Genomic DNA, 24,194 nt, shown 5'->3' with positions numbered 1-24,194 from the left:
AGCAAATGCCAACTTCTGCTTTGTGCGCGTGGAGAGCCGGAGCACCATGCAGGAGATCGCAGGTGGCCCCAGCGGTCAGACTCTATGTGATCAGACACTTATCCCCCATCCTTTGGATAGGGGATACATTTTCCTACACTGCAGTTCTCCTTTAACCCGTAAAGGGCGCAGGGCTTACAGATACACCCTGGATGCCTGGTACTTTGTGCACCAGGACGTACCTGTACGTACTGAGTCCCGCTGCGGCTATGAAACCAGCAAGCTATCAGCAGCCAGGGACCTGACGATAATGGCGGACATCCGTGATCGTGCAGGAGATCTCCCTCAAATATACATAAACTAAAATATCTAGTAAAATTGCTGTACAGCAATGAGCTGCCATTGATAAATATCTCATATTAAGGCATTATCAGAACACCTGTAAAGCTTATCTGTGTAGAAAAATAAAAGACAATTATACAACTATCACATTTCAGCATCTGCACAAAATATCAGAGAGCACAGTAGGTCCATTTTTAGCAAGTTAATGTTTAATGTGGATTTGGTTAGCAGAAGCAATTAAGAAAAACAACCAATACACATATCAATCAAATCTCTTATCAATTTACAGTTTACTTGCAAGTATCTTGCTATGCAAGGAACTAGTCGGTAAATGACCCAGAGTAGCCACAAATGTTTTCTTAACAGTAGGTAACTCCTCCTTCTGGGTGAAGTCAGACATACCCTTGCTACAACTACAGAAGAGGTCTTCCATTTCCATAGCAGAAAGGAACATTATTCAGTGCACTGGAGGACCTACATCAAGTGCTAAGCATTTGATTGCTTTGGAAATGGCAACTTTTTGTCACCCCAAAAGTTCAGGATTTATTTGTTAGGACCACACAGATCAGGAATTCTCCACCACTTGCCGCAGCTCCTCAAACAGGGGACCGAGCTCTTTTTCTAAACTTAGGATTAGACCTAGAAGAACAAAATAAAGGATATATATTCACTTACTTATGATAGAGCATGGACTTCTGCATTAGGGTTTAATCTCTCTCTTTCTTTCATCTATTGCCTGACAAGTTGCGGTACACGCCATCTTTATTCTGTTTCAAAAGAAACTGATATAAATATGAAAGCAACATACTCCCATGGCTAAAAGTATGATTAAAATTCTCTCATAAGAGATTTGATATAATGCTAGGTTTACACTGCCAATGTGCTACGACGCGTTCCGCTCTTTTTTTCTTTTTTGTGTGCTAAACAGACCCCTGAATAGGTCATAGCACAACTGACACCGCCAGGGGGTAAAGAATCCCAATGACTTGAATGGGGTCAGTCGAGTACCTAGTATTGTACAGGAGTTAAGTGGGCAAAAAATATTATAGGACTATTTTTTACTCCACTTGATGCCGGTCCTTCCAACGGACTCAAGGACGGAGCTCCCTTTAGCGGAGCTTGGAGGCAGTGTGAACAAGCCCTAATCAATTGCATAAATAGCAGCATTTGATATGATGGTCACTTTAGATGTTAAAGGGGTACTCCGCTGCTCAGGGTTTGGAACAAACTGTTCCGAACGCTGGAGCCGGAAGCTCATGATGTCATAGCCCCGCCCCCTCATGACATCACGTCCCACCCCCACAATGCAAGTCTATGGAGGGGGAGTGGCAGCCATCATGCCCCCTCCCATAGACTTGCATTGAGGGGGTGGGGTATGACATCATGAGTGGGCAAGGGCTATGACGTCACAAGCTCCCGGCGCCGGCTCTAGTGTTCGGAACAGTTTGTTCCAAATGCTAAACAGCTTAGTACCCCTTTAAGGCTGAACAGCAGTAGATAATGACTGTGCTGATGCTTTCTATAAGAAGAAGATCCACATAATAATGTGAATCCAACTCAGCTGCAATTCCAGTCACAGCCACTATTAAATGTATGTATGAATGTATGAATTTATTCACTTCACCTGTTTTAATGTTACGGCTGATCAGTGCATCTTTTGATTCAATACATAAACTACATACATTTCATAAGGCTAGACAAGTAAATAATACAGATGAGAAAGACAAAAGAATACAACATACACCCACCTGTATTGGCATTGCTGCTAGCTATGAAGCTCACAACCAATGGCAATCTGTTGAACTGGACGACCTGGAATACAAACCAATCATTTACAGAAAACAGTAGAAGAGATGCGTATAACCTCTATATGTTCTATTGTTATGTAAATAATCCTTTACTTCTAATGTCTCAACATGTTTAACCACTTAAGGACAATACAATTTTATTTTTGTATTTTCATTTTTTCCTCCTCGCCTTCTAAAAGCCATAACCCTTATTTCCACTCACAGACCCATATGAAGACTTGTTACTTCTGCGATCAATTGTACTTTGTAATTACACCTTTCATTTTACCCTAAAATGTATGGGAAAAACTTAAAATATTTTTTACATGGGAAAATTGAAAAGAAAACGCAATTTTGGTGGTTCTTGTTTTCATGCTGTACACTTTAGGGTAAACATGTTTTCTTTATTCTGTGGTTCAATTCTATTAGAATGATAGCCATGGTAACATGTTTTTCTATTATTGTTCTGCTTTAAAAAATAAAAAATTTAAAATTGCCTTATTTTGACCACCAATAACCTTCTCATTTTTATGTATACGGGGCTGTATGAGGGCACTTCTCTTTTTTGCACTGTGATTTGTAGCTTTATTGGTACCCCTTTTGCATATATGTGACTTTCTTTATTGATTTTTTATTGAATTTATTTGTGATGTGAAAAAAGCAGCAATTTTAGATAGCATATGCATAGTACTGATCAGTGTTATTGGCTAGAAGGCAGACCAGAGAAGATGATCCCAGGAGTGTGGTGAAGGCAGGTGAGGGAACCTCCGTCCACCATCTTGGTTGATCAGATCCCCATGGTCGTGCACTTCCACATTAGGATAAAGAAATGGACCTCAATGAAACTGGGGAGACGCATAAAGCTGCTGCAGAAAGTCACACTGCGGCTTTTAAAAGGCAGTAAAGTTATAGCTGGAATTTGACTGACGTGTATGACTTCTACTTTGCACTAATCTTACTGTATCTATAACCTCACTTACCTGATACGTGTTGTAGTAACAGATGATGCTTTTGTTTTTGGAGAGTCCCAGCTTGCTTCCCTGGTCAGTAGCCAAAGCAAATGTGGAGAGGAAACATGGCCGTAGAGCATGTTCGGGGGAATTCTCATTAGCAACTGATCAAAAAAAAACAATAAAGAAAATAGCCTCTGAACGTGAACATTCCTAAAATCCACTCTGATGAGAAGAAGATGTGATTTACACCATTTATTCCTGAAATGCTGTTCAACGGATGAAAGGAGGTCACATTACTGGGGGGAGACACCAATGTCCTACAGAAATAATGTTAAGGCCTCTTTAAATGTAACAATCCCTATACACAAGCCTCATTTGGGTATATAGATGACATACAGGGAATACCTCAACATGAGCTAGAGAAGAAAGACGTTATGGCATTATAACTTTTTGTAAGGAAATTTGTATACTTGATCGTCCTCCTATAACTGTTATTTTTCTGTATATAGGACTATATGAGGGCTAATTTTTCTGCCATGATCTGTAGTTTTTAACGGTACCATTTTGGAATTTTTTTCTGGAATATGAAGTGAACAAAAGTAACCAAAAATCAGTAATCCTGGACTTTGATATTTTGTTTTTGTTTACTCTTATTTACTGTGCAGTTTCACTAATATATTTTAGTAGTTCGGAAATAAGCGATACCACATATGTTTATATCTATTTTTATTTACATTATTTTCTTAAAATGGAAAAAGGGGGTGATTCAATGATTCAAAGTATTATTAGGGAAGGGGCTTATTCACATTTATTAATTTTTTTTGTTTACTGTTTTTAAGTTCTTATAGGTAACTATTACATATAATCTTTTGATTCCATACACTGATCAATGCTATGCCATACATAAAGCATTGATCAGTGTTATCGGCACTTCAATTATACGGGCTGCTGCAACAGTTTGTATTGCTGGAGCGCCAATCAGATGGCATGGAGGCTGGCAGGGACCATCCGGTCATTATCCAGCAGATGGGGAGCCAGTGATTACCCCGCAGTGGTCCTGTTTAGCCCACATCAACAGAATTTTTGCCCTTTAGATTCACCAGTCAAAGTTGATCCTGGGATCTAAAGTGTTAATGCCTTTTAGCAGGCATTTCTTACCATTTACAAAGCGAGCACAGCTCCTGTGTTCATTTTAAAAGACACTTAGCGCAAAATGAAGTAAATGTACGCCATTTTGCATTAACCTATTCCTGTCTATGATGTGATTAAACATCATAGGGTGGGAAAGGGTTAAGACAGGTTCACAAACAGAAAAAAAAATGCTGCTCTGGTGCCCCAGAAAAATATACTGCTCTGGTACAGCATTTTATCTGTGTCGACCCGCCCTGAAGCTGGGCAGAGACATGATGCCAACTTTCAGTAATGCTATAACATTCCTAGTGTAATGATTTACAATGACATGTACAGCCACAACACTACATGACGCAGGCCTGCTGATTGGGAACACGGCTCTATCTACATACATGTATTCTTGCCTCTTACCTTTAATCACAGGAACACCATCTCTGTCTGACACTACAATGGCGTGGAGTCCTTCAACACTATTAAAGAGACAAGAAGCAGCAGACATTACTTCCAACACAATATAAATGTATCTCCCTACAGATCCCTCTGCACAATGTATGACATTAGAACTACAGTATTTTCCCAATGAGCCAACATATGGACATGTGTATAGAACTTCAATCCACATGATACCCCCGAGGCCAATGTTGTACAGAGAGGTTGAATTGTTGTCATTTAGCCCTTACATTTGTTTACAGCGAGAGGCCTGGAAATCTACTAAGGGATAGTGCTGCACTGAAGTGGTTATATTTGTAACATTTCTAAACCCCTCTTAGGGCCCTTTCACACAGTGAAATACCTGAACATTATGTGCACAGCAGAACAAACCCGCTAGGACTGCACCGAAATGCAGATGACAATTTTTCTAATGGATTCTGCTGAAAGAATTAACATGTTTATTTTCCTAAGCGGAAAATTCTGTTGTGTACACGATGCAGCAGAATCCTATTGAAAACAATAGAAAGGCTGCAGCAGCGGAATTTCTGAGCTGAATTTCTGAGCTAGATTCTTCTTGGAAATTCCACCATTTGAATGGACCCTACGGCTGCTTTCATACAGAGTATTTTGGTCAGTTTTTGGACCCTAAGCGGATTTTTCAATGTGTATGTTCCACTCCTGGTTTTTGCTAACCAAACTACTGGTCTAAATGACATTACAACACATACACTTTTATGCTACAAACTCATTGTATGAATTTCATACATACGAGTGCTAAAAGATTACCATAGCTCCTACCAATTGAGCCTAATACGCCTGTATACAGTTTTTAGAGGGACCAACCGATACATAGCAATCATTTGTCAAATGTAAAACAAGGAATATAAAATACCTTGGAAGCTTTTTGTACAGGAACCGTCTTAAGTCCTAGGAAAAGAAAAAGCAGATAAGTATGGCCACAGAAACCTAATTACTAATGCCTTATAATGTCCCACTTAAAGGGGTACTCCACTGGAAAAAAAAAAATTTTTATCAACTGGTGCCAGAAAGTTAAACAGATTTGTAAAATACTTCTATTCAAAAATCTTAATCCTTCCAGTACTTACCAGCTGCTGCATGATCCACAGGAAGTTCTTTTCTTACTGAATTTCCCTTCTGTCTGATCACAGTGCTCTCTGCAGACACCTCTGTCCATGTCAGGAACTGTCCAGAGTAGGTGTTAGCAGAGAGCACTGTGGTCAGTCAGGCAGAAAGGAAATAAAAAAAATAAAAAAAAGAACTTCCTGTGGATCACACAGAAGATGATAAGTACTGGAAGGATTAAGATTGTTTAATAGAAGTAGTTTACATATCTGTTAAACTTTCTGGCACCAGTTAATTAAATTTTTTTTTTCCAAAGGAGTACCCCTTTAATGGCGCATGTGGAAATGCGTGAAAAGGTAAAGAAACAGGGTACTTACCTCCGCCATGTTTTCTCTGCACAGTCACCAGAAACCTACAGAAAACAGAAGCCGTATACTGTTTGTGATGGACCTACCTATACACCATAGAACAATATTAGGCATGTGTACACACAATCAGCCCTGCAATTGTGGAAGAATTCCTATACGCTCAGAGGAAATTTGGTGACAGAAGAACAAAGTCACAAGTGTTACGGTGGGTTCACGTCAGCGGTTTTCATTTCAATTGAGAAACGGAAATGAAACTGAAGGTAACTGATCCCATTCATTCGTATGAGCTTTTTTTTAAAATCTCCATTGTACTCAGTTATCATCAGTTATGCTTCAGTTTAGAGATGAGCGAACTTACAGTAAATTCGATTTGTCACGAACTTCTCGGCTCGGCAGTTGATGACTTTTCCTGCATAAATTAGTTCAGCTTTCAGGTGCTCCCGTGGGCTGGAAAAGGTGGATACAGTCCTAGGAGACTCTTTCCTAGGACTGTATCCACCTTTTCCAGCCCACCGAAGCACCGGAAAGCTGAACTAATTTACGCAGGATAAGTCATCAACTGCCGAGCCGAGAAGTTCGTGACGAATCGAATTTACTGTAAGTTCGCTCATCTCTACTTCAGTTATTTTCAATGGAGAAAAATACCCGGCATGCAATTTTTTATTTTCCCGTCATAAATAACGAATCTTCTACTGTACGTTAGTAATTTAACATTAAAAAGTCAATGGTGTCGGAAGTATTTTCCTTTAACATGCGTTATTCCTACAGAGCATGCTCAGAAAAAAATATCCCCATTAATATCCGTTATTATTTAACCACTTGTAAGCTGATGTTTTAGCAGCTAATTATCACATGTTAACGTTCTGTTACTTTATATGAAAATTTAACAAAATCTTTTACCATTTTATTTCTGTTAACATCAGTTTCAGATCCATTATGAGTGACCTCCATTAAAGAGTAGCTCGCACCATAGTAGTTTTTTTTTTTTTTACTATCTTAGAAATGGCTTTTTGTCTACCTGGTAGTGTGCTCACTTACCTGGCAGACTTCCCCAGCAGGCGCGACATCACTGATGCCTACTGGGGGCCGACTTCCACCCTTTGCTCATCTATACAGGCCGTTATTGTTTTCCTAAACAGTGTACCTCCAGCTGTTTCACCACTACAACTCCCAGCGTGACCTGACATCTATTGGCTGTGAGGGCATGCTGGGAGTTGTAGTGGTGAACCAACTGGAGGCACCCTGTGTTGAAAACAATCTATCTTTGTTACGGCCACGGCGCAACCCCTGAAACAACTCCCTATAAGATCAGACATACCAAAGTCCTGAGGCAGTAGTGCAGCACTTATATTCAGAGAGCGCTTCCGCGCGTATATGCCTGCTGGGGGCCGACTTCCGCCCTTTGCTCATCTATACAGGATATGATTGTTTTCCTAAACAGTGTACCTCCAGCTGTTGTAGTGCTGGGAGTTGTAGTGGTGAAACAACTGGAGGCACACTGTGTTGAAAAAAAAAATCTATCTTTGTTATGGCCACGGCGCAACCCCTGAAACAACTACCTATAAGATCAGACATACCAAAGTCCTGAGGCAGTAGTGCAGCACTTAGATTCAGAGAGCGCTTCCGCGCGTATATGCCTGCTGGGGGCCGACTTCCGCCCTTTGCTCATCTATACAGGATATGATTGTTTTCCTAAACAGTGTACCTCCAGCTGTTGTAGTGCTGGGAGATGTAGTGGTGAAACAACTGGAGGCACACTGTGTTGGAAAAAAAAAATCTATCTTTGTTATGGCCACGGCGCAACCCCTGAAACAACTTTCTATGAGATCAGACATACCCAAGTCCTGAGGCGGCAGCAGCAGCAGTGCAGATCAGACATACCCAAGTCCTGAGACATATATTATAGATAGGGATGCTGCCTGGCATTATGATGCCAGTTCCATAACACTCATGGAAGTTATTGGGAGGTTCAGCGCTGAGGACTACGCTGCTTCCATAACTAGAGCTGTCTAGGACAGTGTTTCCCAACTAGGGTGCCTCCAGAACTACTACTCCCAGCATGCCAGGACAGTCAAAGGGAACAGCTGGAGACCAATTGGTTAAAAAGAACTGGTCAATGACCTGGAATAAGCAGCTTCTGCTCGGTGACTGGACGCTCCTACACACCATTACACCACAAGTCTCAGCAATGCCATTACGACCGTTACAATGTGCACACAGGAGCGCCAGGCACATAACACACACGTACAATAGTAACTCACCTCCAGCTTCCTAGACTGTCTTCTCTGCTGTCAGCTGACCGGAAGTCGCAATCACATGACCCGCACTGGAATAGTTGTCTTCCGGTAGCCCCGGGCGGCCATGTTTGATACGTAAGACTATGAATTAGTGCAGTGTTTCCCAACCAGGCTGCCTCTAGCTGTTGCTAAACTACAACTCCCAGCATGCCCGGACAGCCTTCGGCTTCTAGCCTTCGGCTGTCCGGGCATGCTGGGAGTTGTAGTTTTGCAACAGCTGGAGGCAGCCTGGTTGGGAAACACTGTTTTGGTGTATGGGAGGGGTTATGCGATAGTGGGCGGGCTGTGGTGACGTCATATCAGAGTACAGTCTCGTGTCAGGCGGCTAGAAGCCGCGTACGGATATTATTACAGAAGGTTAACCCCTTCACGGTCTCCCTCCTGTCACTCTGACCACACGGTCACATGCGTTGCGTTTTTTATTGCAGTCATGGAAACATTATCTGGTGAGGTTTCTCCGCGTCCTGAATCTTCTGCGTTCCTCACATACAAGCTCTGGATAATAAGCCATGTGTATTTAAAATGCGAGGGAAATAAAATATGCGCAGTGTGAACAGCGACGTGTATTCATAAGAGCTTATGCCCACTAATGGACGTTCTGCAAGAAATGTAACCACTTAAAGGGGCACTTCAGCCAAAATTAACTTAGCCCATATCCATAGGATAGGGGATAAGTAGCTAATCGCAGGGGTCCGACCGCTGGGTCCCTACTATCTCTGTGCTCCGTTCATTTCTGTGGGCGTGCCGATGATGCCCGAGTGCTGGTCTCTTTGGCGCTCCCATAGAAATCAATGAAGCACATGAAGTCAACAGCACGTGCACCTCACTCAGAGATGGGTCCCATTACAGAGATCGCAGGGGTCCGACTGCTGGGACCTATCCTGTGGATAGGAGAAAAGTTAAAGGGGTACTCCGGTGGAAAACTTTTTTTTTTTTTTTTTTATATGAACTGATGCCAGAAAGTTAAACAGATTTGTAAATGACTTCTATAAAAAAAAATCTTTATCCTTCCAATACCTTTTAGCAGCTGTATGCTTCAGAGAAAGTCTTTTCTTTTTGAATTTCTTTTTTGTCTTGTCTACAGTGCTCTCTGCTGACACCTCTGTCCGTGTCAGGAAATGTCTAGAGCAGCAAAGGTTTGCAATGGGGATTTTCTCCTGCTCTGGACAGTTCCTGATACGGGCATAAGGTGTCGGCAAAGAGCACTGTGGACAAGACAAAAAAGAAATTCAAGGTGGGGTGATTCAAGCTTTTATTAGGGAAGGGGTTAATTTATTTATTATTAGTTTTTTTTTTTTACATTTTAACTTTTTTTTTGTCCCCATTGGGGACTATTACATGCAATCTGTAGATTGCATACACTGATCAATGATATGCCATAGCATAGCAGTGATCAGTGTTATCGACGCTCCTGTACTATTGCCTGCCATGGCTGGCTGCAGTATAGGAGCGGCGAGCGGATTGCACGGTAAGAGACCTCCGTCCATCCTCTGTTGATTGGGACACCACGGTGATCCCAATCAGCATCCCTGAGCTATCAGAAGTTAACTTCACAACTTTTAGATGCCGCAATCAACTTTGATAGCGGCATCTAAAGGGTTAATGCTGGACATTACCGGGATTAGTGATGTTTGGCATTAGATACAGGTCCCGGCTGTAACGCAGTAATATTGCCAAAAACCCTGTTGAGAAAAAACTATAGTGTGTGGAGATTTGAGTACGCGAACCTGTATGAGTAGAAGCGAACGCTCCTGTGTGAGTAATAAAGGCAAACACTTCTTTGTGACCTGTGGAGGCAAACACTTCTTGAAGTGTAGTATGAAAGACAAGCACCTCAGACTGTAAATCATTTGGAGACTACACTGGCGAGGGGGTTCACAGACATCTCTGAAAAAACACGAGCCATTTTATTGTACAGTGGTTCCTCAACATACGATGGTAATTCGTTCCAAACGAGCCATCTGTGTCGAATCCATCGTATGTTGAGGGATTCGTGCAATGTAAAGTATAGGAAGCTGTACTCACCTGTCCCCGCGATGGAGTCCCCGCCGCTCCCGATGGTGACCCCGGGCCTCCGCTGGGCTCTCCTGGTCATCTCCGGTCCTCTGCTGGGCTCTCCTGGTTATCTCCGGTCCTCCGCTGGGCTCTCCTGGTCATCTCCGGTCCTCCGCTGGGCTCTCCTGGTCATCTCCGGTCCTCTGCTGGGCTCTCCTGGTTATCTCCGGTCCTCCGCTGGGCTCTCCTGGTCATCTCCGGTCCTCTGCTGGGCTCTCCTGGTTATCTCCGGTCCTCCGCTGGGCTCTCCTGGTCATCTCCGGTCCTCTGCTGGGCTCTCCTGGTCATCTCCGGTCCTCAGCTGGGCTCTCCTGGTCATCTCCGGTCCTCTGCTGGGCTCTCCGCTGTCTTCTCCGGTCCTCAGCTGTCTTCTCCGGTCCTCAGCTGTCTTCTCCGGTCCTCCGCTGTCTTCCGCAAGGCCTTACTGGGCCTGCATAGCAACGTCATTACGCCGTTGCATACGCCATTCCTATTGGATGACGTGCGCAGCAGCGTATTGATGTCACCGGAGAGGGCCGAGAAGACACCGGAAGACCAGCGCTGGACCCGGAGGGCACCCCGGAGCATTGTGGAGGGGTAAGTAATACTTACCGCACCACAAGGGGAACATTAAGCTGCTATCCGGCAGCAGCTTAAGCATTTTGCGCTGCCGGATAGCACTTAATGCGATGGCCCCGACATAAAAAAGCATCGTATGTCGATTTCATCATATGTCAGGGCCATCGTAGGTCGGGGGTCACTGTACATGAAATGAGGTTTAGTGCCTCTGCTAACCTGACCTATCTCCTGGCCAGACTATGAGTCAACTGCTGCATCTCTGAAAGAACAAGTATTCCTCTTGGGTATAATGTCCTCATCCCAGGATGAAGAGGAAGCCTGCCTGGGTCTTTTGGAGGAGACTGGCTTGTCCACAGCAGGAGACGCCATGGTCGGAGTCATGCTACAGAGCAATCATCCTCTTCCATAGCTGCAATTTTGAACACTAAGGCTGCATTCACACCACGTTTTTGCAATACAGATCCCGTATACGTTTTCAATTTGAAAACCGTACAGAACTGTATTGAAAACCGTATGCATTGACTCTCCATTGAAAACCGTATGCATTGACTCTCCATTGAAAACCGTATGCATTGACTCTCCATTGAAAACCGTATGCATTGACTCTCCATAGAAAACCGTATGCCAAACAATGCATCTGGTTGCATCTTGTGCGTTTTTTTTCAGTTTTTGGTCCGGGTGAAAAACCGTATTGAAACGTATACGTTTTTTTAAAACATGGGAGTCAAAAGGAACCGTATGTGTGTACGGTTCCATCTGGTTTGCACCATACGGTTTTAAACTTTGCACAGTTTTTTTTTCTTGGAATTTCAATCAAGCAAGTGAAACTTTATTCACAATGGAGTGAAAAGTTAAAAACTTATATTTTTTTTCTTTAAAAAAACAGATGCAACTGGACATCATTTTTCAAACACCTTTTGATACAGTTTAGTATGGTTTTGAGGAATCCGTTTTTCATCAAAACCCTGTGACGGGAACTGTATTGCAAAAACGTGGTGTGAATGCAGCCTAAGGGTGCGGTCCCACCTGGCGTATGCGCAGCCCTATGTGTGTAGTGAGTTTTGGAGGCGGAGCCACGAGCCCCGCCTCCAAAACTCACTACACACATAGGGCTGCCGCCGGAAAGCCCTGTGTGTATAGTGAGCAAGGAATACGCGCCATAAATTTTGCGCAGCGTTAAATACGCTGCGTATATGCCAGGTGGGAACGCACCCTAAGGCAGTTTCCCACTCCAGCCTAGGATTTGCCTCAGTGGAGAAACACGATCGCCCCACGCTGACCCACAGCTCTCAGCGAACACAGCGGGTCAGTATAATTCTGAGGATAGCAAACATATAACAAGGGGCTACGTGCATGTGTGCCCCCCCTATTCATTTTCTGTCCCCAGTTTTGAACACAGATGCATGTCCGCACCTATCAGACGATAACAGTATATCCTGTACATATATCACACATGTCGATGATGGGAATACACCCTTCTTTTTTTATTTCTGTAGTACAAGGAAACAAAAAGATCATAAAGAGCCTTCTGGTTAAAAATAATTTTTATTTAGACGTTACAGAAACCATGATAAGGGAAATCTGAAGTCTTTTGTGGTACATTTTAATCCTAATTCATCTCCATAACTCTCCTAAGCATTGCAAGGCTTTCAGTAACATGCACCAACATGGAATGTGAGACAATGTACAAGAGAGATTAATCTGATGGAAACCAACACTATGAAAGCCTTGTACATGTAACATGACTTGTATGGAAGAAGACAAATACACTGAACAGAGATGGTTCTGTCCTTCACATAAGGACTAGTGGAGCATTTGGTTCCTAACACCATATTGAGAGTACAATATGATCTGGGGTTGATGTTAGATATGATAAAACTCACAATGAAAAGTAACACAAAACCTTGTAAGGTCAGGAGCTCCTATAACAAGTTAGGGTGCATTTACACCACGTTTGTGCAATACTGCCGCAGATTCAGGGAATTTAAAAACTGATCGCTGCCGTATCCCCGACGGACCCAATTCATTTGAACGCGCTGATCGGTCAGATAGTGACTTCAGTTGGCTCATTTTTTTTAACCGTACTCACTAATGCTTGATAGCTCCGATCCAATCTCTGTATCTGCTGCCGTGCTTGGACTGGGGGGTGGCGCTCTCCTCCACACTGGAAATAGCAACAGAAGAAGGTATCCAGCACCGGAGAACAGATACAATTCTTTGCTTTATTGAGGCATCTGCATAACGTACATACACTGGATCGTAGTCGCCTACGAGTTTCGGGCTCTGGGGCACTTAATCATGGCATGATTAAGGGCCCCAGAGCCCGAAACGCGTAGGAAACTACGCTCCAGTGTATGTACCTTATGCAGATGCCTCAAAGCAAATAATTTTATCTGTTCTCCGATGCTGGATACCTTCTTCTATTGCCATTTTTTTTAACCGTATCCAGTTTTGTTGCTGGACTGAAAATCGTGATCTGCCAGTTTTTAGTCCGGCAGTAAAACTGATGCGGTTCAAAAATTAGGAATATCTGATTCCGTTCGGCTCATTCAAACGAATGGGGTGCAGAGCGGATCCAGCGGGGTTACGACAGTGGCCGGTTTTTAAATTTCCCAGCAGCCATATTGCACAAAAGTGGTGTGAATGCGCCCTTACAGAAAAATATATATGTTATAGTAGCAGAATGAATAGAAATGATATGTAACTGGTTAGAATAAATTGTCGGTATTATACATGAAAGAATGACTTGAAGACAACTACTTTTTTTTTTTTTTACAGAGTTATAAAACAGCGCCAGTGTACTCCAGGTCAAGCGCACTTATCACAGTTGTTAGAATGAAGGTCCATGGGTGCATTATCTGCCAGGCAGGATTTCTGTGGTGCACTGGTGGTGTGGTCAGTAAGGTATGACTGCAGTCTGTATATTCATCGTATTTTCTCGGCCCCATGTTGACTGCAGTTTGCGGTTTTGCTATGTCAGTCTTAAGCAGACTGAGTATTGACAATTTGTATCTATAAAACCCCTTTCATTCGGCCTTGGCCTGACAGGTATTAGTGGCTGTAATGGTATAGGGCAGTAGTCTCCAATCTGCAGACCTCCTGCTGTTGCAAAACTACAACTACCAGCATGCTGGGAGTTGTAGTTTTGCAACATCTGGAGGTCCACAGGTTGAAGACCGCTGGTATAGGGTAAATACTCTTGTGTACATGGATGCTCTTGGGCAGATGCATCATTCTTGACATTTTCAGTGGCGGTCACGTCACCACAGAACTCCTGTGTCATGCCATAAATCAGGCAGGTCCCTGGAAACTCTTTTTTTCTCCATTCATTCGCTAAAAACCCTTTCCTCTCCATTTACACGTTGCAGCCCAAACCCCTCCCTCTGCAAGGAGGACACATTACAAATTACAGTACTCTTCTCACCTGACCACCAATGGACTGAGGGCACCAACATGGTCCTGTGACCACCACTGAAAACATTGTTAGGCACATAATACACTATTTTTGGAGAGTATTTTGAGGCATAAAATGGTTTATGCTTCAAATTGATCTGTTTTAGGCTGCATTCACATCTCGTTTTTTACATACGGGTGCTGGATCCGGCTGGGGGAGGGGAAAACTGGGTGCTCCCGTACCCCAGCCGGATCAGCCCGTAAATCCATTTACTTTAATGAGCCAACCGGAGTCAAATGGTGACTCCGGTCGGCTCAGTTTTGACCCGTATCAAGTTTCCCAACCGGACCTAAAACTGTAGTGTACTACGGTTTTAGGTCCGGTCACAAAACTGGATACGGGTCAAAACTGAGCCGACCAAAGTCACCGTTTGACTCCGGTTGGATCATTAAAGTAAATGGATTTACAGGCTGATCTGGCTGGGGAACGGGAGCACCCAGTTTTCCCCTCCCCCAGCCGGATCCAGCACCCGTATGTAAAAAACAAGATGTGAATGCAGCCTTAGTTTTACCCACTAACTGAGGGTGCACACTGTGTTTATGTTCTGGTTTAAAAAAAAAAAATAATAATAATTATATAATATATATATATATATATATATATATATTTTTTTTTAGGGAAAATGTATATTATAACAGATGCGGATGTGTGCCATCTGTTTTCATTTGAATTACATTATAAAAAGCCTAAAAGGGGATTGTATAGTTTTGTTTGGTGCACACAATAATGTAGGCGACTGCGTTTTTGCATACAGCAGAGATAAACATATTGTAACGAAAATGGTGAAACTGAGACAAAAATGCAGTGTGTACCCACCATCAGGGTACATTCACATGTGCATTTCTGCTGCAGATTTGCTGTAGCAGATTTTGCTACCCATAGAAGTCATTGGGCAGCAAAATCTGCAGCAGGTCTGCAGGAAAAATACACGTGAACTTACCCTTAGGGTACACTCACACGTACAGGATTTGCTGCATATTTTGTTCGGCTGATTTTTCTACCCATTAATATCAATGGGTAGCAAAATCGGCTGCAGAAACTATGCAACAAAAGTATGCAGCAGATCCTGTATGTGTAAACATACCCTTACACTGATTTTAATAGGAAAATGCTTGACAGTTCACAGGTAGGTATTAATACAATATCAAAAAACATGCATTAAAACACTCCAAAGACCTAAATATGCTTGTAACACAGGTGTAGTTTGAGCCTCGAAATACATTGTGAGCAAATCCTGAGTGATTATTCACCATAAACAGTTACAGTGTCTAAATATATGTTTGTACCCAGAAAACCTCTTAAAAGGTATCAGAGTCAAGTAAACTGTACGGAACTGTATCAGCACCAAAGGCAAAGTCATTTTAACAACATAGGGTTGGGTTCACACGTAGAATTTGGTTTGTTGTTTTTAGCTAAAAATAAAGCAGATATAGTACTGGCCACCCAGAAATATCAAAATATAAAAGCCTGCTGCACTGTACAGGTCATAAAATGCAAACTATTACTGTTGGAAGCACATAAAATGAATGCATATGTAGAGATGAATTTGTCTAGCAATGTGCACATTATACTGACTGCTATAAATGTGAAAGTGAAGGCTTAGAAAAATACAAAATACAGTTGTCCCCTTCACCTCAATGCTGGTTTCACCATTTTTTTCCCCCTTCCATATTGTCCTGGTGCCCTGTTTAACAGCATACCTGTCATTTCAGGACCAGAGCTGGGTTGTTTGCCAGCAGTACTGACACATAGGGGGACATTTATCAGAGACAGAATGGAGCAGTTGCCCATAGCAGCCATATTCCAGCTTTATTTTTTTTTAGAGGCCTTTTTGAAAAAAATAAAGCAGCAATGATTGGTTGCTATGGGCAACTGCTCCACTCTTCCTCTGAACAGAACTTTCCATTACTTTTCTAGCAAACCACAGCACGCCACCTATTCCTCTCTCCATTGTGCCATGACATAAGGCTTGTAAAAGTGCACTGAACAGGCTGGCACTGTGCTAGGAGATGTTTTACAGTACACTATTATAGCTGTCATGTGGAGGGAGAAGGGGTAACTGATGCACTTGCTCTACAGATTGCTATGTGAGCAGAAAAACAAACACAAAAAACCAGCAGCACAGCAAGGAAAGGTTACACTAAACACTGAACTGCTGTCAAGATAGGGAAGTCTTGATTTGCCTTTCAGAGCCAGTTGGAAGATAAAAACCGGCAAACAGATTGCATAACCCAGGCTTACTCTTCTGCACACAGCAGTAGCTAAGGCCTCGTTCACATTGCCGTTGGACTCCGCTATTCAGAGTTCCTTCGGTAATCCAATCGAGAAGGATGGGAGTTTAGAGGAGAAAAAAAAATAGTGCAAGCACTATTTTTTTTTCTCCGCTAAATTCCTGTAAAATGACCAGATCACCGACGGACCCCATGCAAGTGAATAGGGTCTGTCGGGACCAGATAGTAGCCTTTTGCATCGGACCTGTTTTAGGGTCCAATCGACCACAAAAGATAAAAAATAAAATAAAGCCGATTGGACCCTTAATGGGTCGGATACAAGTGGCAATGTGAACCCAGCCTAAGCCCTGCCCCCACTTCCTGAGTTCTCTCCTGGTCTATCTGTTACCAGAGATGGACTGAGCCTAACAACAGCAAGTGGACAGCAGTTTGCAGGGAAGGGAGATATCTAGTAGCAAAGACCTTAGGGCTGTTTTTCTGGCGTTAGGATACATTTTTGGTAAATGATGTGATTCACAAATACGATAAAAATCACATTGGCTATCACAAGGACGGAAGTTGCTTGAAATGACAGGGACCATTTAAAGAACACATACAGTATATGCTATATAACCATGGTGATATACATTGAAAGTTAACAACTTGATTACATTTTAATTGTAGATCCACTTTCATATTTTAAGTAATTTTTAGTTAATCCAACTGCTGGAGTGCAGGTTCCGCTACCACGGGACTTGCAATTATAGCAGAGTTTAGCACTTGGCAACATTGTAAAGCGCCTTAAACATTGAATAGAGTGGTGGCAGAGCATGCATGCCGATTCTTCACTTACTTGGGGGCCTTTTGATCTCTGTTCTCCTGAGTGGTGGGGTACTAGCAGTTGGGCCCCCATTAATTCGTTATCCACTATTCAGGTGGAGATCACTTTTCAATATTGGGATAACATGTTTAATGCTAAACACTCAATGTGGAACTGCACATTTTGGTCCCCAAACTGCAGCTGTACAGTACCATCAGCGATGTGCCTCTGGAGAACTTCAGTAGCAATAGAAGAATCTACGCACGGCTATTCACTTTAATCATCAATTATTAAAGGAGTAAATCATAAACTACTCTGAATATATACTTCATCCTCCGAATATATACTTTAGTGACACACAAACATAAAACATTCATATACAGTACTACATACTGAGCAGCATATTTTCCCCAAGGAATGGTCCATGAGAAATGCAGACAATGTTCTGGGTGCCATATTGTATTGCTCATTGCTTTCCTGTATGATAATTCTAATTACATGGAAGTGGTCTTTAATAAAATATCAATGGACTAATGGATATTAGGAGAGTATTAGAATATAAAAAAAAGCATAGCATCTTATTAGAGTATAACATAGACAAGACAGAAGTATGGAATTAACACGTTTTATTCAAAGACAGTATACAAACATATAACCCAAGATATTCTTATTAGTTACTGCATGGGTTATGAATGCCCTAACTTGCCGGCCATAGTGAAAGCCACTATTACTACTTCATACAATTCAGTGTTAACAATGCACCATTTCATCCAGTTTCTGCTCACCTGGCAACTTTTCTACTTGCAAACAACTGAAAGCATGGCTGAGAGTCAAAAACTGGTCACAGACCACTTGATGGGTGCCTAGTAAGATAGCACTTCCCTTACGTAGGTTTGGGGAATGCAAATTTTAGTAAACATTTTTTGTCCAGCAAAAATGATGATATATAAGGATAAGGGGCAAATGAAAGCATAAAGCATGTAAAATAAATAGTGTATACCTTTAAACTTGATTCCTACAAAATATATTAAAGGGGTACTCCGGTGGAAAACATTTTTTTTTTTAATCAACTGGTGCCAGAAAGTTAAAACAGATTTGTAAATGACTTCTATTTAAAAAAAAAATTACCCTTCCAGTACTTTTTAGCAGCTGTATACTACAGAGAAAATTATTTTCTTTTTGAATTTCTTTTTTGTCTTCTCCACAATGCTCTTTGCCGACACCTTATGCCCGTATCAGGAACTGTCCAGAGCAGGTGAAAATCCCCATTGCAAACCTTTGCTGCTCTGGACAGTTCCTGACACAGACAGAGGTGTCAGCAGAGAGCACTGTGGTCAAGACAAAAAATACATTCAAAAAGAAAAGAAATTTCCTCTGTAGCATACAGCTGCTAAAAAGCACTGGAAGGGTAAAGATTTCTTTTTATTGAAATCATTTACAAATCTGTTTAACTTTCTGGCACCAATTGATTTATAAAAAAAAAAAAAAATTCACCGGAGTACCACTTTAACATTGCAAGTGTCTACGTGAACTGCAAATATACTCAGTACTATACTCTGCTATCTTTGTCAGACCTATGGAGTTACATGGAGCAGCAAAAGTGGGACCACCACGGATCGCATAACGACACGGATAATGTCGTTCATGGAAAATCCATTTTGATATGGAAAAGCAGTTAGAATCTACACAGTGAACATTTAACTACAACCTAAATGTAAAGTGCATAGAAAAACATGAAAATAAGTTGCACCTCAATGACAGAATGGCTGCATACCCATGAAAAGGGAAAAAGGCACATACTAATATTTCTAGGTGCAATATAGATCATAGGAGGATATTGCTATTCTTTTATTACAGTTTAAGGTCAGGGTACCAAGCACACTTCAGCCATGCAGTCCTGGCCATGGATGGGTTATGTGAATAGAAAGGCATTGTGTGACTCTCACCTAGCTGTTTTTAAATCCTAGAGTTGCACTACTTGTTAGGACCTGCCAGTAAGTGTTCAATCTTCCTGCAGCGCTACCCAGGGAATCAAGCATTACAGATTGCCCATTCACATCAGCGGACACGAGAGATACTCTTTATCACCACTCTCCAGGATGATGAACAGAGGGCCTCGCCCAACTCTGAATTCCCCAATATGGTGTATAGTTTTCTGAACTGGACAATACCTTAAAAGGAGATTTCCCACAGACAACACCAACCACTCTACAGGATAGATAAGTGTAGTTCATGGAAAACCTGGTCACCACCAAATTCTGTGATCCTAAACTGAATCCTATTCTCGGATTTCAAAATAAGAAAAACAAAAAACAAACCACTACCTGATCTTAAAAGGGGTACTCCACCCATAGACATCTTATTCCTTATCCAAAGGATATGGGATAAGATGTCTGATCGCGGGGGTTCACTCCATGCTGGATGACTGGCGATGCGGAGTGGAGGCTTGTGATGTCATGGTCACGCCCCCTCAATGCAATTCTATGGGAGGGGGCGTGACGGCAGTCACGCCCCCTCCTCAAGACTTGCATTGAGGGGGCGTGAAGTCACGAGCAGGGCGCGGCTGTGACGTCACTAGCCTCCGGCGCTGCACTCAACGCTCTAAACAAACGCCGGGTGCAGCAGGAAGATCGTGCGGGTCCCCAGCAGCGGGACCCCTGCAATCAGACATCTTATCACCTATCATTTAGATAGGGAATAAGATGTCTAGGGGCGGAGTACCCCTTTAAACTATGGGCAATACCTTTGATAGATTTCCCTATTATGTTTTCCCATACATTTTCCTCATGCTGTCATCTTGGTAATATACTTTTGTTTTTTCTTTTTAAAAGAAATAATTATACAGTGTGTCGCTACAAACAACTGCTGCAAATAGCAGCCACATCCAAGTTTTCTGCTTTTATGTGGAGTTATTCCATAAAGTAGCTGGGTGTCTTTTTGAAATGAAAAAAATAAAATTGGTATTGGATTGCTTAGTATTAAAATCTATATGGTTTCTTTGCAAAAATATGAATGAAGGAGCTCTCATTTTGTTTTTGTTTTGCCTATGCAATGCCCACCCCTGATATTCCTGTAGTGTCAGCTTTTTCATTCCAGCACAGCTGCATCCATTAACATTATTGCAGCTTGGACCACCAGGAAATTGTATTGTCTATTCTGTAACAAGAAGTGGTCTGTCCTGTATCAGCTGCTTCCTGTGAACTACAGGATTCTGTATGTTCTTCCATTTATTGAATACTGCTGCTAACTCTGTTGAGCCAAGAGAGGTGACATACAGTAACCGGTGAGTCCATACACTGATCAATTGAAGAGTTATAACACTCCCCTGACTCATACTGCCTGCCACTTATGTTTAGATTCTCCAGTGATAGAAGCGGACACTGCTCCCTTGTGTGTCAGAGCTACAATAAACAGGGAGATAAGACAGGCTGCAGCTGTATCTCATTTGCTATTCTAGAGCGTGGGTTTGTGGACAGAGATTCTATGTCACGGATCTATCACCTGCAAGTTCAGAGGGAACACTCGGACCTCTTTGCCTCCGCGAAGCCAGAGACATAATGGAAACTGTAGACAGCATTGGGAAACCCTATCAGATGGGAAATAGGAGTTAAGAAGACAGACAACCCATGCATTCCACATCAACTGAATTAAGTGTACACAAAAGCCTCCATATTATTCTAATATTATCTAAGCAAAAAAGAAATTAACAAATCCCAGAATGAGTCTTTAGTACAGCTGCACAGTGCCAGATTTGTTATACACAACCAACACTCAATAGACCCAGCACTTAGTAGAACATGTCAGATGTTCTGCTCAAAGCTGGACTGGGGATGTACACCAATCTGCTGTTTCCCCCCTTTGCGAGGCTCCGGCTAGCAATTATATTTGTAGAATAAGGTGAAGAATCTCTTTAAGGGTGCATTCACACCACGTTTTTGCAACACAGTTCCCGTATATGTTTTCAATTTAAAAAACGTATGAACCGTATTGAAAACCATATGCATGGATTCTCCATTGAAACCTGTATGCCAAACGATGCATCCGTTTTGCATCCTGTACGGTTTTGTCCGTTTTTTTTTTTTCCCCGTACCCCAAACTGTAGCCTACCATGATTTTTAGTCCGGGTGAAAAACCGTATTGAAACCGTATACGTTTTTCTAACATGGGAGTCAATGTGCGTACGGTTCCATCCGGTGTGCACCATACGGTTTTTGACTTTGTACAGTTTTTTTCTTGGAATTTCAAACAAGTGAAACTTTATTCATAATGGAGTGAAACGTTACAAACTTTTTTTCCCTTAAAAATGGATGCAACCGGACATCATTTTTCAAACTGTATATGGTTTTTAACCATATACGGGTTGAAATTTGTACACACGTTTTGATACAGTTTAGTACGGTTTTGAGGAATCAGTTTCTCATCAAAAACCTGATACGGGAAAGGTATTGCAAAAACGTGGTGTGAATGCACCCTAATAAAGGAATGTATATTTATTTGGTTCTCTACTATCCCTGTTCTTTCTAAAAGTACACTGAGTACTCTGTCAGGATGTGATCTTGCTCCACTAATGGATAATTACCGTAAATGATAAATAAAAGAAGTTTCAATATACGGAAATAATGAATTTCTCACTCATGAGCAAAAATTGCTACCCATACAGTGCATGATTATATTAACATCAGGATAGGAAATACCAATACATAGTGGAAAAGGCCCTCAAAATATTCATTATGTTTAATATGAACTCAGATTAAAATGGTCCGAAAGGATTAGACAACAAATGGCATAGGAAATAAAACACTTTTTGGTGCAGAGATGCTTCAGAGTTAGTGGAAATGAAAAACCAAAAAACAAACAGAACATACTTCACATATAAATTCTTAGCTCTTATATACAAGACAGTTTAGTACCATATGTACAAGATACCCATGAACATAGGAAAAGTCATGTCCAGGGCGCTCTATATAGTTTTTACACTTAGTTACCAATTAAATGGAACTAAAAATAAAATAAAAAAACAAGGAAACAAATGACTCTGCGACCTTCAAGTTTGTCCAGAAGTTTCAAGATGATCCACATTAGCTTGATGGATGTGTTATATCTCACTTCCTCCTCATGATAAAATGTATAGCTCTTATATTACAGGGACGAAAGTATATGTACTTGGTGGATTGTCGTGATCCATCATCCACCTCGGTAGATTGAGTTCAGTCGCTGCAGTTCTTTACAATTATCCATCGATATTGACTCTGCTTTCACTTTCAGTCTATTATCCCGGTAAACCTTTGCTGCATGTATTAAATCTGCTTCTAAAGTTTAACACAAAACACACAAACAAATCACAATAAGCATGACCAGGACCGAAAGTCGTTTTTTACATCTTATACTTCAGACATTTCCATTCAAGGGGCATTCTCATTTAAAGGGGGTACTCCGCTGCCCTTCTTCGGAAGATCCGCTCCCCAGCGTCCGGAAGTTTATTGTTCCGAACGCTGCGTGCGGGCTTCCGTGTTCAGGGCCACCCATCGTGACGCCCGCCCCCCTCAACAAAAGTCTATGGGAAGGGGGCGCGACAGCCGTCGCGTCCCCTTCCCATAGACTTTCATTGAGGGGGCGTGCGTCACGAGGGGCGGCCCTGAACACAGAAACCCGCACGCAGCGTTCGGAACAATAAACTTCCGGAGGCTAGGGAGCAGAGCTTCCGAAGCAGGGCAGCGGAGTACCCCTTTAACCAAGTTATCCCCCATTGACAGGCTTTTCAAACATTTATGGACAAACTTCTCTGTCCACCATTTTTGATGAAATATGTGATAGAGGCTCCTGATGGAACAGCCAACACATATGTGAACACAACCTAAGCTGTATATCAAACACTGGTAGAACTTGTGTGTTTCTCTCTGTCTAGTCATTCCTCCCTGCGCTCTCTCTTCTCTTCCCTACAATGGGCAGTATGTAACTTGATCACTCAGTGAGCTGATCAATCACAAGATGAATTTAAGCAGGAGCAGGAAAGGCATTACAAAAGACATATTATAGTTTTTAGTACTGACCTGTAATTTCTCCTAACATGTCTGCTTTAGTAAGTACTCTACATTATGCTGCTTCTCTCATTTCCCATTTTCATAGCAATGCCAAATAAGCATACATTGTGTACAGGTATGATGTTGCAGTAGTGCCAGGAACAAACAACCTATTTTAGTTATAAAGGGAACCTATCAGCTGTACATGAAACATAGAGCTGCATACATTGTCAGGCAGCTGTAAGACCAATAAAACTAATGGTTCCTTTAATGGTAGGATTAAAAACATGAGTGTCAAAGAGGCAAAGCCAAGCTCCCGAAGAGTTCGCAGCCCTGTTAGCTTAGCCCTGTCTGGAAAACCTGCACATGCGCAGTGGAAACAGATTGTAGCACAAGCACAGTGAAATTCCTTGCTCAGGGCACGGACCTTAAGCAATCACTGCATGTGAACCATTTTTGATCCCTCCCACTCGCAAATAAAAATAATACTTCCACGTTCAAGATGCATATGGGGCAAGATATAGTTGTCGGCTGAACAAGGAACAGTTTTCTAACATGAATGGCCAGCTTTACCTCTTCAGACACCAGTGAGCAGCATGTACAGTGGTCCCTGAACATACTTTATTAATTGGTGCCAGGAGGACCATAGTATGTTGAAACCATCATATGTTGAGTACATTTGTCTATGGAAAACTGGTAATTGGT

At 42.1% G+C, this 24,194-nt stretch overlaps 2 protein-coding genes and 1 long non-coding RNA gene across 5 annotated transcripts in view; 1 reads left to right on the top strand and 2 right to left on the bottom strand.

Annotated features, from left to right (window-relative positions):
- Positions 1–508: 508 nt before the first annotated feature.
- Positions 509–8,491, bottom strand: LAMTOR3 (late endosomal/lysosomal adaptor, MAPK and MTOR activator 3). Of its 3 annotated transcripts, none has more exons than XM_056566628.1 (7): positions 8,337–8,491; positions 6,085–6,119; positions 5,517–5,551; positions 4,604–4,662; positions 3,089–3,222; positions 2,070–2,133; positions 509–960 (listed from the first exon to the last, which is right to left on the bottom strand). In XM_056566628.1, the coding sequence occupies exons 2-7, from the start codon at positions 6,091–6,093 to the stop codon at positions 887–889; spliced, it is 375 nt and encodes a 124-aa protein (XP_056422603.1). In that variant the 5' UTR covers positions 6,094–6,119; positions 8,337–8,491; the 3' UTR covers positions 509–886. The 3 variants fall into 3 exon arrangements, with proteins under 3 accessions (XP_056422603.1, XP_056422613.1, XP_056422618.1); XM_056566638.1 differs by lacking the exon at positions 8,337–8,491 and adding an exon at positions 8,242–8,321; XM_056566643.1 differs by lacking the exon at positions 8,337–8,491 and adding an exon at positions 8,197–8,291.
- On the top strand, positions 8,357–19,808 carry LOC130362343 (uncharacterized). The gene is made up of 3 exons (XR_008891367.1): positions 8,357–8,447; positions 13,764–13,889; positions 19,042–19,808. It is a non-coding gene; the product is annotated as an uncharacterized LOC130362343 (long non-coding RNA).
- Positions 19,809–20,013: 205 nt separating this feature from the next.
- The window catches only part of DNAJB14 (DnaJ heat shock protein family (Hsp40) member B14), a 49,033-nt gene continuing 44,852 nt past the window's right edge, over positions 20,014–24,194 (bottom strand). Inside the window, exon 8 of the mRNA XM_056566613.1 lies at positions 20,014–22,778. Within this exon, the coding sequence (XP_056422588.1) occupies positions 22,654–22,778 (125 nt within the window). The 3' untranslated portion in view covers positions 20,014–22,653. The remainder of the gene's footprint in view (positions 22,779–24,194) is intronic.

This window comes from Hyla sarda, chromosome 1, assembly GCF_029499605.1.
Source record: "Hyla sarda isolate aHylSar1 chromosome 1, aHylSar1.hap1, whole genome shotgun sequence".
Classification (NCBI taxonomy): Eukaryota; Metazoa; Chordata; class Amphibia; order Anura; family Hylidae; genus Hyla; species Hyla sarda.
The sequence above is the reverse complement of the archived record's forward strand: the minus strand, read 5'-3'. Positions and strand labels throughout refer to the sequence as shown.